At 44.4% G+C, this 17540-nt stretch overlaps 1 protein-coding gene across 1 annotated transcript in view; it reads right to left on the reverse strand.

Annotated features, from left to right (window-relative positions):
• LOC147706218 (androgen-induced gene 1 protein-like) overlaps positions 1 to 17540 on the reverse strand; it is a 186514-nt gene that overhangs the window by 97468 nt on the left and 71506 nt on the right. Inside the window, exon 3 of the mRNA XM_086932645.1 lies at positions 12192 to 12293. Within this exon, the coding sequence (XP_086788771.1) occupies positions 12192 to 12293 (102 nt within the window). The remainder of the gene's footprint in view (positions 1 to 12191; positions 12294 to 17540) is intronic.

A 17540-nucleotide genomic window follows, 5' to 3' on the forward strand; every position in this document is an offset into this window, starting at 1 on the left:
TGATCCACCACCCAGTGTTCTTTGATACGATCTATGTAAAAGCGCAGTTCTCTCTGGAGGTCCAAGCAATGGAGTCTCTCCTCATCTTTGGAGGGGCAGCCTGATCAGAGGACAGATGCTCAGGCAGAGGAGTTCTGGATACCATACTCTTCATGCCCAATTCGGGGCCTCTAGGATGACTTGGGCCCTGTTGGTATTGATCTTCTTGAGAAGACACAGGGCAGGAGTGATAACAGCGGTAAAGGAGTACAGGAGTCCTTTGTTCCAGTTAAGGTGAAATGTGTCTCAGTGAGAGAGATGCCTTGGACACTTCAACGCACAGAAGTGCTAACACTGCACAATCTCAGCGTTGGGGAACAGATTGAGCCACAGTTCTCCTCATTTGCGGAAGAGACCTTGCAACACATCGGATGTAACTGCCACTCAAGATCTGCTAAGAGCCAATGGCTGAGCTCATTGGCCCTAGCATTCAACAATTCTGCCAGGTGGTTCACCACCAGGAACATTCTGTGGTGGTCCAGCCTCTTCTACAGGCGCAAGGCCTCCTCACACAGGGTCCTTGACCCCACCCTGTTTGTTGGAGTACCACATGGCAGTGGTGTTGTCCATGTGCACCTGTACCAGACTCCCCTTTGATGGATGGAAGGAAAGATTTCAAGGTCAAGAGTATGGTCCTTAGCTCCAGAATGTTAATATGGACCTGGGATTCGGCCTGAGGCCTCTGAGCTACACCTCTCCCTGGTAGCCACCGCAACCCAGAAATGACACATCAGTCACCACTGTCCACTCTGGTTGAGGTAGGGAGAGAGATCTGCCGCTGAACCAATCATGGTCCAGTAACCACCAATGCAGGTATTTTGCAGTCTCCTCCAAGATCTGGATGTGGTCAGAGAGGCCCACTTGATGTTGGGACTACTGAGTCTACACAGCCCACATTTTCCACCTGGCATGTTTGACTAGCAGGATGCAGGAGGCCATCAATCCCAGCAGCCTCAGAGTCAACACCACTGAAATCCAGGACAGAAGCTGAAAGTTCAGGATCAGAGCCTGAATGTTCTGCGCTCTCCTTCCCAGGGGAAAGGAACAAAACTGGAAGTGTCTAGGAGGAGTCAGGTGACTTTGGCACACTCCTACTCTGCTGTGTTCCAAGCCCATCTGACTGCTCATACCTGTGCTACCCTTGAAGAACAAGCTCCATGGTCTCCTGTTCATGGCCCCTCTGGGGCAGATAGCATCAACCATGTGGCAAGAGGCATCAGCAGAGAGGTCCGAGGTTGTGGTATTGCTAAACTTCTGATGACGGCTCAAATTCGGTTTCTGCTGCACACAAGCATGGACAGAAGTACCCTGCACAGCAGATAACTTTGGAGCAAGACTAGATTGAGATGGCTGCCCGTTGGTCATCCTCAAAAACATATTGTTTCAAGATGGCCACCATTCCAGAACATCTTCCAAGAACAAGGACTCAGCATCCATCTTGGATTATGCTTCCTATATAAAGAAGACTACTTTGCTCTTCTGTGCCTGTTATTGACGCAGAGTTGAGAGCCTGCTGGTTTACGGTAAGCCTTCATGAAAAGGCGGCGAGAAGGAGCAGCGATCTTCCTGATCTCCCCCGCTTAATGGGACAGGAGTCCGGTGATGCTCCCAACTCATGGGTTGAAGGTGCTTGTTTGTTGGGTTACATTTGATGATATTTGGACGCTTGAGTGCCGCATAAAGACTGGAGGTTAATTTCAAAAGACTACTAGTTGTATTGTGCCTAATAAGATTGTGGGCCAAATGCATGGACATTTGTTATAAAAAATAAAGACAATTGGTGAAATCACTCTGAGAGTGATCAACTTGGCCCAAAAAAAGGGGATTGTTTACATGAACAAAGGAGTCGATGTGGGAAGTTTTCTCGAGTCAAGTATAACTCAGTATGCTGCAAATTGTTAATCCTGCAAAAGAATCCTCTTACTTTTGGTGGTGGCTCATAGACTATCTCTGAGTTTTATTTTTTTGTAACAGAAGTGGTGTGTTGCAATAAGTTGAATTGCTTTTAACAATTACCCGAATCCTGTTGAAAAACTCCTGGGTATAATCAAGCTCTGCACAAAAGTGTGTGAATAGATTAAATCATAGATTGTCTAGTTTTGTGTTGTTTCTTTCCTTACAGGACTCTTTCCCTACAGTACTCTTTCTAAATCCCTTACTGCAGTCTAGTCACTCAGAGACTCTGTGGCTTCTGGGAGGTAATGTTCCTGAGGATCCGAGTTCCTGAGAAGCACACGGATAGTGAACCCCAAATGAGACAGGAGATTTTCCTTAGTCCAGAGGTGGTTGACGAATGCCTATGGCGAGCACGCTTTCAACCTCCAGTCATCAAAGTCTGGCACCCCTGACCTCCAAAGTTGTGTAGCTGTACCAAAGCTGCAGAGGTAGCAGTAACATTGGTGCGATTGATGAAGCTGGGTAGATAAGTTGAGAGAGCATGCAGTAGCCCTGCTCTTCTTAATTAATTCTAAAGCATAATCAAACTTGTGCGCCACACAAAGGAGTGCCGTCGAAAGGCATGCCCATAAGATAGGGCTGGACATCAACGGAGAACCAGATTGATCGCAGCACACATGGCAGTGAATAGTAAAACTGGTGCCACTGGCGAACCCAGTGGACTTGCTGATGTCCAAGTCACAACAAATATGAACTTGGCAGCAACACAACCATCCTGGATAGCCTGCGGAAGGGCAGGTCGGAGACCTTCAGGGACACCAGGGAGATTTGAGCTATCATGTCCCAAACGGTGTGGGAATAGCATCCCAGAAATCAACTGCCATTTACTGATCGGAGAGCCAGACTGGTGGAAGAAAAAAATAGCTTCCCAAATGTTTCCACACGTATACACTCCCTATCGGTATCTTTTAGCGCCTCATTAAATTGTAAAACGGACTCTGAAGAGGTCTGCCCTGTCTGGAGAACTTCTCTCAACATGTTGGGCTTGATCACCAAGGTGGGGAGCTGGAGCTCAAGGAATTTGGCCGTCATATGCATTATGTCATAGGTAGCAGAAATCACTGTGGCTGGTCTGGGCGGTGAGAAAACGCTAATTTCAGGGGAAGTATTGAGAGCACTAGCCTCTTGCAAGTCATCATATCAATTGATGTCTATGAGACAGGTGCTGACCAATCTCAGCCCGTGTCATAATCCTTGTCCGAGTCATGCTGAAAAGTGAGTCCGTAGTGTGCGGTCTCCCTTGTGGAGGTGGCAGATTAAGTGGATGGAGCGCACAGCTTCAGTCGAGGCCGGACCAGCGCAGACTCTGAGTCCAACAGTACTTTGGGTGACTCCTTATCCGGCGTCAATAAATTTGATATTATTGTCGAAGTCCCAGGGGCCGCCACATATCAAGGCACCAGAGGCAGGGTCTGCGACCAGAGCTGGAAGTGTTGTGATGTGCTCAGAGGGTCTAACTGGCATGAAGGCAACTCTGCCACATGGACGCCCTCTCTACTCCTTTGTTCCCCAAGGCTCACCAAAGGGAGTTAGCAGGGATCCAAAGAGTTGGAACACGGCTGCATTTAACTCTTCCATCTGTTGTGGAGTGGCGGATGGCCCCGGAAACTCTGGTTGTGCCCAAACCAATTGCGCAATCAACTCTGAAGTCGGGCGACTCTGGGAGCAAGATAGATAGTCATTCCGGCACACCAACTCAGGCAAATTCAAACGGCGAGATGGGCACAGTCCCGCTTTGATTTCTTGTGCTTCTTTTTGTTACTACTGGATGATTTGGATCACAATGAGGACAGGCCTTGGTAGCAGCTTTTGCGACTCCTGCAGTGAGGAAGGGACCGAACCTTGGGCTGGAACTTAGATCGTTATCAGTAAGGATTCTTCTCATGCTTGGCGAAGTAAAGTTTTGCCCTGCGTTCCTGGATTGCCGTCAGGTTCATTGACGCTCAGTCACTGTATGCTTTGCAGTCATGATTCGACTCCAGACACCACAGGCAGACCGAATGCGATGTGTCACAGACATTTTTTTACAAGAGCCCCTTCAGGCCTCAAAGCCTCTTGTTTTAAGGGGTCACATCTCTTTCACACTGAAGACATTTTTGTAAAATGTCAGGTGTCTCAGAGGCGCAAGAGTGAACTCTGGATCAACATCTGGTGGCACGGAAAGAAAGGAACTGATGTAAGTGCGCCTGAGTGACACCTATATAGGATCCGCACATTATTTCTAGAATTGTGTCAGCGCCACCTGCTGGCATGCAGATGTACTTTTGAAGAGTTTCCAGATCCAGTCTAAAGCCTGGAGAACATTCAAAAGGTTTGGAATCTGCACTACAAGTCTCTATCAGAAAGATCTTTTCTGTTTCATGATTGAAGTGTGTACTAGAAGCAAGACCAAAGTTCTTGAGTGTCATTTAATGGAACTGTATTCTCCGTTATGAGATTCCAGGTTAAGGGAGAGTCCTTTTCCAGTAACATTTCTCTAAAGGGAATCTTCTGGTAACAATTCTGGAATTCAATTATATTTTCTATGTCTAGCCAGCTATAATAGTCTGTAAAAGAAATACAGAGGCCACCGCTCAATGTGATTTTACTTACCAAATGCATAAACAAAGGGCATGAATAAGAAATTACACAACCTGGAGAAGATTTTGTTGGATGTTGAGCAGACAGGAAACATCACAAGTGGAGATTGGCTGAAGGAGAGCGCGTATGAGTATGCAAAAGCATGTTAGAGAATGGAGTCAATTGGGGTTGAGACATGATTTAATAATTTAGGAGACACATACTTTCAACCAGTATACATTAGCAGGAAGCGATTTAAACATACACGTATGGTACAAGACTGTAAGGTAAAGGTTACAGAATAAGATTTGGGTGCTGTTGGCAAGGAGATACAAGGGGAAAGCCAAGGAAGACATGATGTCTGAAAAAGACATGATTTTGAGTAAGGCGAAGAGGAAGCGGAGGACAGATCCTTGCAGCATGCCGATTAGCAGAACACACGCTACATACCTCACAGTGTGATCATTTGGAGAGGCTGTAGGAAGGTCAGGAGAGTGCCTATAGTTGGAAAGAGTGTGTCATGAACAATATGTCAAAGGTAGCAGAGTGCAAGAAGAGTGATGGGCAGTCAGGTGGCTATGGTGGGCACTGGTGATTAAGTTACAGATGAGGGCATGGGCATTCTCAGTTCAGAGTCTTCAGCAGACGCCCATATAGAGGTAATCCAGATGTTTTTTTAAAACACAATGCTTTCTGATTTTCGTGAAACATATAATTAGTAGTTACTAGGCACAGAATTAGTTCAGCAGTGTGAAGGAGCATTCCTTCTCCAGTAGTGTACGGTGAAGGCCCCTCAGAAGCTAAGCATCACTTTCCGGAGTCGCTGCTGGCATCACACGCAGGGTGACAATTTGGCAGGTGGCAGATGGCAGCTTAGCAGAGCATTCCCATGTCATGCAGTATACCCTCTTATCTTATCAAGGCAGGTTGAGGTTTGAGGCGAAGGAGGATGGTATAAAGTGCTTGCATCTAAGGAAGAAGGCAAAATCTCACTAGGAGGTTGCAAGTGGTACAGAATGTGCCTGCTAGACTTTTGTTAAAGATCTCCAACCGCATCTCTGTTAGGGAAGCACTTAAACAGCTCCACTGGCTACCTATTGAGGCTAGAGTAAAGTTTAAAACTATTTGCTTAGCTTCGAAAGCTAATAACAACTCTGGGCACGAAAAACTGAGGAACCGGATATCCAGGTACATCCCTTCCAGGCATCTCAGATCCGCCCACCAATAGCTCCTTAAAACTACCAGAGTTAAAAGAGCCAGATGGGGAGGCAGATCTTTTGCTCAACTGATACCTAGGCTGTGGAATGCTCTCCCACTGGACATTCGAGCTGCCCCAAATGAATTAGCTTTCAGAAAAAATCTAATATCCTGCAATTTCCCACAATAATTAGGCGTTGGCTCAGCGCGTCACTGTCAGAATTCTTTTAGCACTGGGAAGCCCTTGGGCAGCCAAGTGCTCTATAAATTCAATAAATAAATACATCTCTCCAGCGAAGTCATTTCTGGGACAGGATCCCAGTGGCTGCTGCCTGGGGGTGGAGAGGGCTCTCATCTTATATTTGCCAAACATACCTGAATTGCCATCAACTGGCAGATACACCTAGAAAGTTAGTGAGGTACTGCTTTGGTACCCGTCATCCCTTGGCTCTTCACAGGAAGAGATTTCTAAGTGCGCCGTTGGGTGTCATCTGAGTAAGTTTGATAGTGGATGTTAAGCAGGTCAAGGAGGCTATCATGACAGTATCAAATGCTGACGAGTGGTCAGGGAGGATAAGAAGGCGGATTCATTCTGATCCCACATTTTTAGTGAATCATCAACTATGTGTGTGAGCCCCTATTTAGTGCTGTGGCCATGGCGGAAACCGGATTGGAAATGATCTAAGAGACTGAATTGGCTAAAAGTGGTCACACAGTTGAACAAGTACATATTTCTAAAGGAGTTTTGCTAGTTTCGAAATAGTAGCGATTGGGTGGAAGCTGTTTAGGTCTGAGTGATCAGCCATTTTCTTTGTTTTCCCTTTTTTAATGGGGGTAACCTGCCCAGATTTAAGACAGTCAGGGCTCGATCCTTGAAGTAATGAAGCATTGACAATTTTAGTCCCAAGAGGGAGTAAGGACATTTTGATCTCACTAAAGATGGTTGTTGGTAGAAGGTCACTAAATTGGTTTGAGGGTTTTAGTGTTGAGAGGGTTTTGAGGATGGAGCTTTCATCAAATGTTTTGAACATGCTCCACATAGCAATGTTTTAAGGGCGTGTGCTGGGATACCTGAAGTCTCAGCAATTAGGAGTGTTGCATTGCTACAATGAGGTGATTTTCAATCATTCTTGTCTTTTCCATAAAGATGGTGGTAAAATCCTCACAATTTTGCTGTGTTTCAGAACTTGTAGGGGAAGTGTTGGGTTGCTCATTGGATTGTAGTTTGACCAGTTCAAACTGTTTTTGGACGCTTTCTAGCTTTGTTTGATTAGCTTCTAAAGAAGTTTGCTTTTAAGCTTCTAATTCATTTGTGGTACGAGCTACTCTGTGATCTCAGGATTTTGAGGTTTTCGAGGAATGGTGAATATCTCCATGCTCGTTCTGGTAGTGCAAGCTTATATCTTTCTATATTAAGGCTGCCAAAACCAAGGTTTGGAATCTTTGGCAGACATTATTTTTAGCTTCAGAGGTGCTATTGAATCTAAAATAATCAACATGCAGTTGTTGAAATAGCTTGTGAGGTCATAGACATCTGCCATATCCTAGAGAGGTGTCAGGATGTTTTTGCTGAGGGATGTTAGATTGCTCCAGTTAATACTCTGTGTGTTCCTTTTCCATTGTTTGGGGTTCTTCGGTTGACCCTTTCTTGTCTTCCCTGGTTCATTGAATGAGGGAGGTGATGTGGTGATGATCTTTCCAGTCACAAGGGATGATAGATTCCAGTTGGATAGTGTTACTCTTGGCAATGATAACGTCCAGGGTCGCACCCAAGTTATGGGAAGGACTGTCACAGAATAGAGTCAGGTTGAGGTCAGTTAGGAAGGTTCTCAAGCTGATGACTGGTTGGTCATTAGGATCATTCCAGTGGAGGTTGAAATCTCCGAAGAAGATGAGGGTGCTGTGTTGCCCTTCGTTATTTGAGATGGTTATCATCATTTGTTCCATAAATGTGATGCTGTCACCAGGTGGGTGATAGATTGTGTGCAGTTTGCACAATGGACTGTTGTTGCTCCAAATGGCAAATATATAGGTATTCGCATGAGGGTAGGTCCATTTTATTTGACTGATTCACTGCAATATTTTCTGTATGTAGGCAATACCTTCGCCATGTCTGCTTTGTCTATCTAATCTAATATGTAGTTATTAGGTGGCACTAGAAGGTCATGGGTAGGTGAGAAGGCCTCATATAGCCATGTTTCAGTCAGGATTAGTATGTCTAGCTCGTGTGTGATGATGATGTCCTCTATGTCCGTCGGTTAAAGGTGAATTCCACTTAAGCGGACCAGTCTTATGAAGTCCTCAATGGTAATATAGACTGTAATACTGAGCATCCATGGTTATGCAGTATCCGAATAAATCGGGAGAATATCTTAATTGAAAAAAACGGGCGTCGCGCACCTCGCGATGATCGTCCTGCAAAGTTGAACTCGGCAGGACGATCATCGCAAGGCGAGTTGAATTCGGCAGGACGATCATTCCGAGGCGCACAACGCCCCTTTTTCTTCAGTTAAGATATTCTCCCAATTTATTTGGATACTGCATAACTATGGATGCTCAGTATTACGGTCTATATTACCGTTCAGGACTTCATAAGACTGGTCCGCTTAAGTGGAATTCACCTTTAACCAGGGGATATTACCGATCTGGTTTGGATTCATCGTTCTTCCTTGACATACCTGTGATGCCGCGCGTGGGACCAGGATTAGGGTGCCCCATTTTGTCCTGAAGAAGACTCGCAGCAAAGGTTTAAGTCACCCTCTATGCACCAGGTGAGTCAAAACGATGACGCTCTCCACCCACACGAGCCCTGTACTGCATTTCTCCCCCATCTTCTGAAGTTGCATTGATGCATTAAAAACTGTATAATATGATAGAAGTATTTTCGCAAGGACAGGTTTCTCTATACTGGTCTTTCCGTCGAGTTTTTTTTGTAATTATTGAAATAGTGTGTAATTTTTAACCAGTGACTTCTACCTATCCCTATCCCTCACAAGCATACTCTTCCCTCATTTCCCCTTCATGCCACCTTGTATTTCTTCAAATGCATAAATTATGATTTATTTCAAGTATATGAAATAAATATACCATAATTGAATTACTTTTGGCGCTATTCCTTGTTTTACATTTACTGTATGGTCTAAAAACTGCTTATCTTGCTACTTTGGAACGTAGTTGTCTTTCTACATGGTATTAATTACTAGTGTTGACTGTGATAGCAACACACACTAGATAGATTGTAATTCAATTCTCCTTTAAGCAGTCACGGACCAATGTTTTCATTCCTGCATTGCACCCACGTCTGGTGATGATTATTGTGTTACCCCATTATTCTGTAATGGCTGTTTTATGTTTAAATCTATAATAACTGATAAAACTCCACCGAAAGGAAAAATATCCCTAACCAGTGTTAACATATAAACACTAAAAAAACACCTTCACAACCACAAACTAAATGCCATGCAAATAAAGGAAAAGGTGAGTGAAAGTCATTTTTATTTCTTCCTTAAGGGTACAATGCAATGTAACTGTTAAACAAGGTAGCAGTAAGAAAGACTGTGCTAACATTATTCTGCTTGAGTTTTGTTGTTTGGAGATGTCACTAAAATATTGTTTCTTCTTCCTTTGGCTTTTTTTCAGTTTTGTGGTATTTGATCTAAAGATGCACGGTTTAGAAGCATGTTTTAGTTATTATTTAATTATTTTATAAAATGTAGAGAATCAGGAAATATCAAAACTATAATTGATATTTTGGCTACATTTGATTATTTCACTGTTAGGTAAAATGGCTGATTTCATAAGAATCTTTCCCAGTATGTACCATCACATTTACCCACATTCAATGGTTGAAACCCTTTGATACATCGGCCCCCTTTTCTAGCGAGGCAGTATTGATAGTAGGTGAATTGCCAAACACCCAAGGCTTTAAACATTTAATGCAAAGTGTAGTTACAGATATAGTTGAAAAGAGTGCGGTCACCAAGCATCTGGGATGGTGACGAAAACATTACACCAGATGTTTGGAAAATATGGAATGCAGTGTCACTTGGAATGCTGCCACAAAAACATCTTACCAAGTTCAAAGATTGGAGTGATATTGTTTGTATTTGCAGTAATCCAGCTACGTATATGAAAAGGTTGTGTGATGACCTGTCAAAATCGATACCTGAGCTGAATTGCTTCTCTGTAAGAGAACCTTGCAACTATTTAGATGGTATGCTGAAAGCATCTTTATAATCCTCAGAGGTAATGAACAATACTATTGACTTTGCAGTTCTTTCTGGTGCACTGTTTCATTATGTGTGGGAACTAAAATGCAAATATTTCTCATTTTGTGCTCTGTGTGGCATCAAAGAAAATCATCCCAACTATGTCAATTAGCCGGTGGTTTTCAGTGCCAGAAGCCCTGAATGCTATATTATCCATGTGGCGACCGTTTACTGAATTTTTGCTTAGTGATGATGCCAAAGGCAAGAAATGTGAGGTTCTTTGGTTGCATATTGATAGTGATGTGAAAAAAAAGTAATTCCTACTGCATTCTTAGATTTTTACAGGAAAACGTGACTGCTGTAGTGGACATAATAAAAAACTAGAGTTTGAAAACAACCTTGCCTACCAAGTGTTCAGCGTAATTGGTGTAGATGTGAAGCATCTCATTATACGTAGACTGTGCAACACTTTTAGTCACTTCAGTACTGCAAAATGTTACATGTTAGAATGCTTGCCACTTGGTACGCAAAGAAATGTTGAGAAGCGATTCAGGAAATTTTATTTTACTGTAAATGAGAAATGGCTTGCAAGGATGCATAGAAACGTCCCTTCACCAACCATTACATTTGAAGTCAGTGAAGCCTCACTGAGGTACTCTGCACAAGTTCTAGATCCCTTCCGTAAAGGGGAAATTTCGCAGGACTTTTAAAAGTACTGCTTCATTTTTTAACGCTTCAAGAACTGAGGGCATATATACCCAGTTGAAAGCATATGTTGCAGAACCTTTACCAGAGAATCGCAATCTTCAGGTGCACCATTATTGGCATGGAAAGCTATGTCAGTGGCCAGAATTAGCAAATTGTGTACTGGCTGTTTTAACGTTGCCCGTCTCAAGTGCCAATGTTGAGAGGGCCTTTTCACAGATAAACATTTACATGGGAAGGAAAGAGCAAGCTCATATGACAAAAGACTCACTAACGAAGTATTGTATGATGTACTGCAATAAGTTTGATTTGTAAAAAGTTATTTGGACCTCATAAACCTTGTATGCACACTGTCTGTACACATGCACTATTCCATAAACACTGGAAAAACATGGTTCCCGTTTTATTTAATGGTGCGAAAATGTTTAACCACCGTTTTTTAAAGGTATTGAAAACACTGAAAAATACCCAGCATAATTTGCCAAAAACATAAACTGAAAACAGTGAAGCCTAATTATTTGAGAGGAGGAGGGAGTGAATGTCCCAATCGGAAAGGAGATCCTTCATTCTGCTGGACCGCAAATAGGTGCTGAGGTAGGGTATTGTTTGTCATTTCAGGCGGGGGAATGCCACGACAGTTGAGATCTCGTGGTCTGTGGGGTGTCATTTAGGTCTAGTGTGGCAATTAGTATCTACGGTATGTTTGAGTCTATTCCTCTCAGGCATGCATTTGTCCAGGAAAGACTATCACATACTTGAGGGAGGGATGGTAAATACTACAGAGGAGAGGCCACTGAGCAGGCATTATGAATGAGAGAGGTAGACTGAGGAAAGGGCTTTTTGTAGGGTGAAAATGTCCTCAGGTGTAATATGGGGCGACAGCTGAATGAAGAATGCGGACCCTGTAGAGTTCTCATATATCTTAGTTTCTGTTCTGGGAGCAAGCTGGAAAATGGGGTGCATTCCTAATTCGAAGGTCACAGATTTGCAATCCCCCTCTCCATATTTATCGATAGCGAGCGCAATTGCATCACACTCTCCCAATATTAGAAATGAGCACATGGGCCAGGTTACTCCTACAGTGGCCTCTGCTTTGCAGCTCTCAACCAGTAATCGAGGCTCAAGGCTGCCAAATCTGCCTGGTCAGTGGGACTGTAAGGAATGGAGATGCAATCCTGAAGGTGGGAATTGTGTTGAAAGAAGCCGCATCGCACTGCGCAGTGCTCTCAGAATCTTAAAAGTATAAAGTTAGGCAGAGCACATGGACTTGGCATCTCAACAAGTGAAGTCCCTTCCTGCGGTGGATGAACAACTACAACGCTAAGGCGCTACGGATCAACATGGTGCTCTAACGCTTTGAGCCACAACCGTCGCTTGGCTAACATAGGGATTACTGCATCACAGGTTGAAACATAAAGCCGCCAGAGATCAAAAAGACACAAGCTGAAGGAGGAAGTAAATCACAGGAAGTGCACCAAACGCGAAACACCACAAAAGCCAAGGTGGGTTCCACCACACCACACTTACCATGGAATGATTCAGCCACTGAGGAATTATTGTATCCAGGACCTTGGGGTAGACAAGCTCCCGGTCATACGCGTAGAGGCTCCAGAATAATGAAACTACAAACTCAAGTGAGAAATAAATACATGTTAAAGAAATATCAAACCACCAACATCAAGCCTGGCTTGATTCTGCCAACTCTACATACTTCCTCTTCGCAGCTGCGAGATTTCTTTGGCCCAGGAATATATGTTTGTTTGGATTTCATAGTACAGATGCTTTTTTCCAGAAATAATTCTTTTTTAAATCATATGCTGGCAGTTCCAATTTTACTTTGCTGGGAAAAAAAACTTTCCACTTATTTTGCCCTTAGCACATACCATTTTTACGGCACTGGCTGTCTTCTGCAGCCAGCCAAATGTTTCCTAGTAAAACCCACTCACTACATAACAGCCATCTGCAGATAAAAGCAGAAAGAAGGTTGACAAGATAATGCTATGAACTAAACCGGTAATTCTTTTATTCTCAACAATTATACTTTCAAAATATTCAGGTCAATAAAAAAAGATGCCTGGCACTAAAAAGTCAAGGCAGACCTTGTCCAAGCCTGGAGTTTACTCAGCGTGTCAGTAAACAAAGTCCGTCTTTTTTTTTTTACATAAAACAACTGCCAAAGCACGGGGATAAAAGTATTTGAAGATCAGCCGCCTTCTCCACATCGCCTCGCGCGCGGTGTTGTGACGTAACCTTAGGCTTAGGGTGATGTACTCAACGTAACGTAACATTTCTCAACGTGACCTAACGTTACTGACCTCTCTGCTAAGATCCTTGGCTATCTCAAAGCCAGCTAACTCCAGAAATATAAAACTCTGAGATCGCAAAGGGATATTTTGTCACGTACGAAACGCCTTTACGTGCCAGAAATGTCTTTCTGACTCGTAAAAGGGGGTTCGAGACCCATTACGAATCGCAATTGAGGTGGCATTAAACAGGCGTCGCGCTGCACTCTGTCAATGTTTTGATCAAATACGCACCCTCAAAGGGGGTGTATTTGATTTTTAAAGGCGAAGATGTCCCCGTATCTCCTTTAGTCAAATCACCCACCGTCGGGCAGCCTTGAGAGTGGAAAGTCGTGGTGCAAAGGACCACTGCCTGCTCCCCTCAATGTCTTGCCAAATGGGAAATATATTGTTTTACTAAGCAGCACGTGTCCCTTTTATGGCTACGGGCTGCTTTTAAAAATGTTCCCCGTTTGGAAAAGCAGATGCAAAGCTGGTGGTCTTTTGTCCCTTTCAGGGCCTTAATACTGCATAAACAGGCACTCACAGGGATGCCAAACTGTGAGCTGTATAATCAACAGAACAGCAAGAGTGCCTAGAGGTCTCTTGCAAGCAGGCACAGAGGACCCCTTGCTGCTTGAACGGTTTTAAAGGATAGCAATAAGTTGGGTAGTGGTCCCTTTTACCAAAGAGAACCATCCAGTCCTACTTCACCTGCTGTAATATTGATAGCTGCCAGAGCCGGACAGGGAACCCATAGTGGCCATTGCAATTTTCTCAGACCAGCCCCTGGCGAACTACTGCTTGGTCCTGGGAGCTAGAAATGCTTGATTGCTGCTTTTGTTTCCGGGGGCCGATATTGCAGCACTGCTGCAAAACTGGCTCCCATAGCTGCAAAACTCGCCCCACCCTTCCAGCCTCCTGAGGAAATGCCCGGTATGGCCAGTCCGGCCCCGATAGTTGCACCCCTGATGATGGACCCCTAGTTTGTCTCCTTACCTGTCTTTGCTCTCTTCCTTTTGTCCATGTCCCTCTACTCATCTAGCCCAGTGGCCCTGCTCCTCAATCAGGGGCCTTCACTGTTCAGTCCTCTCAAGCCCCCTAGCATAAAAAGTCGTTTAAGCTTCAACTCAAGCACTTCACTGCCCTGAAGTAGTGTGGCTCACTGGTTAGAGGCGGCAGACCCGAGAGCAGAGGACGGCCCGGGACCAGGGTTCGATTCCCGGCGCGGCAGGTTTCTGGACCAGGGTCAGCGGACTCGATAATCCACTCGCCTCGGTGCCCACTCTGATCAGCGATCACACTCGGCAACTCTGGGCATTAGCTTGCCTCATCTTCACTAACGGCCCCCCAGACCGCCGGGGATGCCTGGTCTCACCCTGGAGATACCCATTAAGGGACCATCTCTCAGGGAAGCCAGGAAGGGTTTCGCAGCGGTCGAAGCGCCAGGACGCCTACGGGTAGCAGTGCGCTATATAAATGCCTACACATTTACATTTACATATATACCATGGTCTGAATTAAGACCAAATAGCCCCTGTCCATTGATGCCACAGACATTGCTGAAGAATGGAGATTTAATATTAAGACCAAATTGGATGGGATACACCTACGCATCGAAATACATTCTCCCTTCAAACACCAGCCTTTAGGCATGATAAAACAGGCATCGTTTGTTGGATCACAGGTGTGCACTTTGATTGCGCGGTCACCTGGGATATGATAAACACTTAGTTCGTTGCCTTTATTCCTCCTCTCTTAAACTCTCCTTCTCTCAGACCCCCTCTTTCTCCCCTCCCCCTTGCTGCCACTACACATGGGTTCATGCTTAATCAGTTTCAAATATTACAGGAACCCAACTTTGCTTCCTTGTCCAACCTATTTAATTATAAACTGACAAAATGTTGATATCGGACTCCCAAACGGATTTACCTGCTTTCAGGCCTTCGCGCCCCATCTAGCCAAAACCCCACACGAACAGCCAGTTTTCCTAATTAAAATCAACATTCTTCTCATTTAAGAGTGTGAGTACTTCCATTAAAAGAACACCATTTTTTTCACCACACTGATTTTTTTTTGCCCTGTGAGAAATGTGAGCTTACCAGGCACAAATCCAATTGTGCATTCTAGGCTTGTCTGAAGGCTGCCAGCGCCCACAAACTACTGTTATACAGCCTCTCTGTGCTAATGATTCTCAAAGCTACATTGATTTATTCATAATTTATGTTCTGCGCTCACTCCTCAGAGGTTTTCTTCTGGCGCTGGTCTTGACATGTTAGTTAGTAGATGAACCTCTGTAATCCCTTTCTAAAAACAAAAACAATTGGCGAATTCCATGAATGTTGTGGGAGGGAATTCCAGAAACTTGTTCTGCACAGAAAAAGCTCTTCCTCAATTGAATTTTAACTTAACTTTTGGAATACAAACAACATTTTAAATTTAGCTTTGTAAAATTCCTGCAGATTGATGGTAATGGGACACTCCTTTAGCCAGATATTGCAGCAACATATTGTGAGTGCACTTGTTATTTGAAAACCTAATAATAGGACAGATGCAGAAAGCTTTTTATCGTCACAAACTCTCCGTTCCCAAACTCTCAGATTCTCTAAATCAGAGGGTTTGCAATTAGTCAAACGTTTTATTAACGTCCTCAACACATCTTACAAGTCAATAAAGTTTTACCAACCACTAAAGTGGGTTAAGAAATGAGTACCGACTACCAATTTAGAAGGGGCATGCTTTGGGTGTTCCTTACAAAGTGTGCATTTATACTATATGCACCAACACGTTTCAAACCAAATTCCAGTAGCAAACCATTGACCAGGTATTGACTCCCAAGATAGGGTAGTAACTAATTTACAAAGAGGAAGGAGTCCCCCTTCAAACACTTCCCCTTCAAGAATCATAATGACTACTTCGAAGAAAGTGCACAGTGGTCCACAGGACCCCCGCCTGTTTCATGGAAGTTTTTTCAAACTCTAAAAAACTTTTTTTAAGCAATCCCATTTTAATTAAGAACCCAGGCTGCTTAAAAATACCCCCACAAGTTTTTTTGCAATACTTTCACGGGTCGGTGGCCAGCAGGCCCTTGGAGGCAAATGATCTCTGTGAAGATAGCCAATTGGAGGGAGTGGAAATTTGCGCTCTGCCTAATGAATATTGATTAGGCAGATCAATCTGTGATCCACATAAATTTGGTATTCCGCTAACAGAAATATTAGCATATAGGTAGGTTAGCAAATTTGATTCTGGAAAAAATAAAATTGGGAAGTAAATTATGACGACTTTTTGCAATCAGTATCTTTGTACGTCTGAAACAGTATTATAGCTTCCAGTAATTTTTAACTTCTGGCCCTTATACCGGAGGTGATCTTTGACTGAGAGCCGCTGAAGGACTTTCTTGGCTTCCGTCACATGATCTCTCTTGCCTAAACTGGCAGAAGGCCTGATTGGTGTGTTCTATGCTCTCTGTAAGACCGTCACAGTTTTCATCCATCCTATAACCATGTCCAATCTTTTCTAAATGTAGTGGCCTCTTTGAAGTTGAAGACCACGGTGGTGGTCGCATAGGCCACCTTTTACATTGCGGGGGCTGCTGCTGGCTGCAAGACCAGCAGCAATGTAAAACAGGGATGTTTTACATATCCCAGTACTACGTGACAGGCACCATGCAGTGCCAGTCACTTGGTTCAGGGATATGTAGGGGAGCAGCATAGGAGCCCCCAACACACAAAGAAATGTGCCAGGGGGGAGGGGGGCCCGCTACAGGCCCCCCAAATCCATTCCGCCAGCCTTTTCATGGCGGGTGAACCGCTGTGGAAATGCTGGTGGGGAGGGACATCCTAATCCTTATGGTGGCGGCTGGTAGGCACTGCCACCAATGCAAGGATTGGGAGGCCCTCTGACGCACCGGCGGGCTCAAGGAGCCCATCGGATGAGTGGCGGTTGGAATTTCCGACCGCCTCAGAACTGCCAGCCATCGTAATGTGGCGAGCAGGAAATGGCCTTCTGATGGCGGTGAGACCGCCACCGACAGCCTGTCGGTGGCGGTCTCGCCGTCATCGTAATGACCCCCTTAGTGCAGTGTTTGCATTACAAGAGTATTGCAAGCCTGATGCAAAGTGTTAGTGAATCTGGAACAGAGCCTCTTTACCTCCGCGCGCCACTCCGCTGTCTGTCGGGTGCATATCTTTGCTGCTTTTCTTTCAATGACTCCCCTTCCCAAAAGTGAACAGAGCCAGGCCACCATTAGACACTTGCACATAAAAGTACATGCCAACTTTAAAAAAAAGCTGCAGCTGGTGTAGGGCATAAAGACACCCCTCACTCCTCGGTGCCCCGGTGCCACTGCACCAGCTGCATCACTGTTAGCTACACACCTGGAGAAGGGTGTCTTCCTGTGGTGTCTACCCTGTGTGAGCCTGACAGAGCCATAAGCAAGATCCACTGATCCTTACTGCACTGAACAAGGTCATTCATCACCACTGGCTTCCAACCCAGTCAAATATCCTATGATTGTAACACCTCCTACCACCAGGATCAACAGATACCCTCAGAGTTTTATCTTTACCAGTTCTAGGTTATTCCCCCATCA

The sequence above is a fragment of the Lissotriton vulgaris genome, chromosome 7 (assembly GCF_964263255.1).
Source record: "Lissotriton vulgaris chromosome 7, aLisVul1.2, whole genome shotgun sequence".
Classification (NCBI taxonomy): Eukaryota; Metazoa; Chordata; class Amphibia; order Caudata; family Salamandridae; genus Lissotriton; species Lissotriton vulgaris.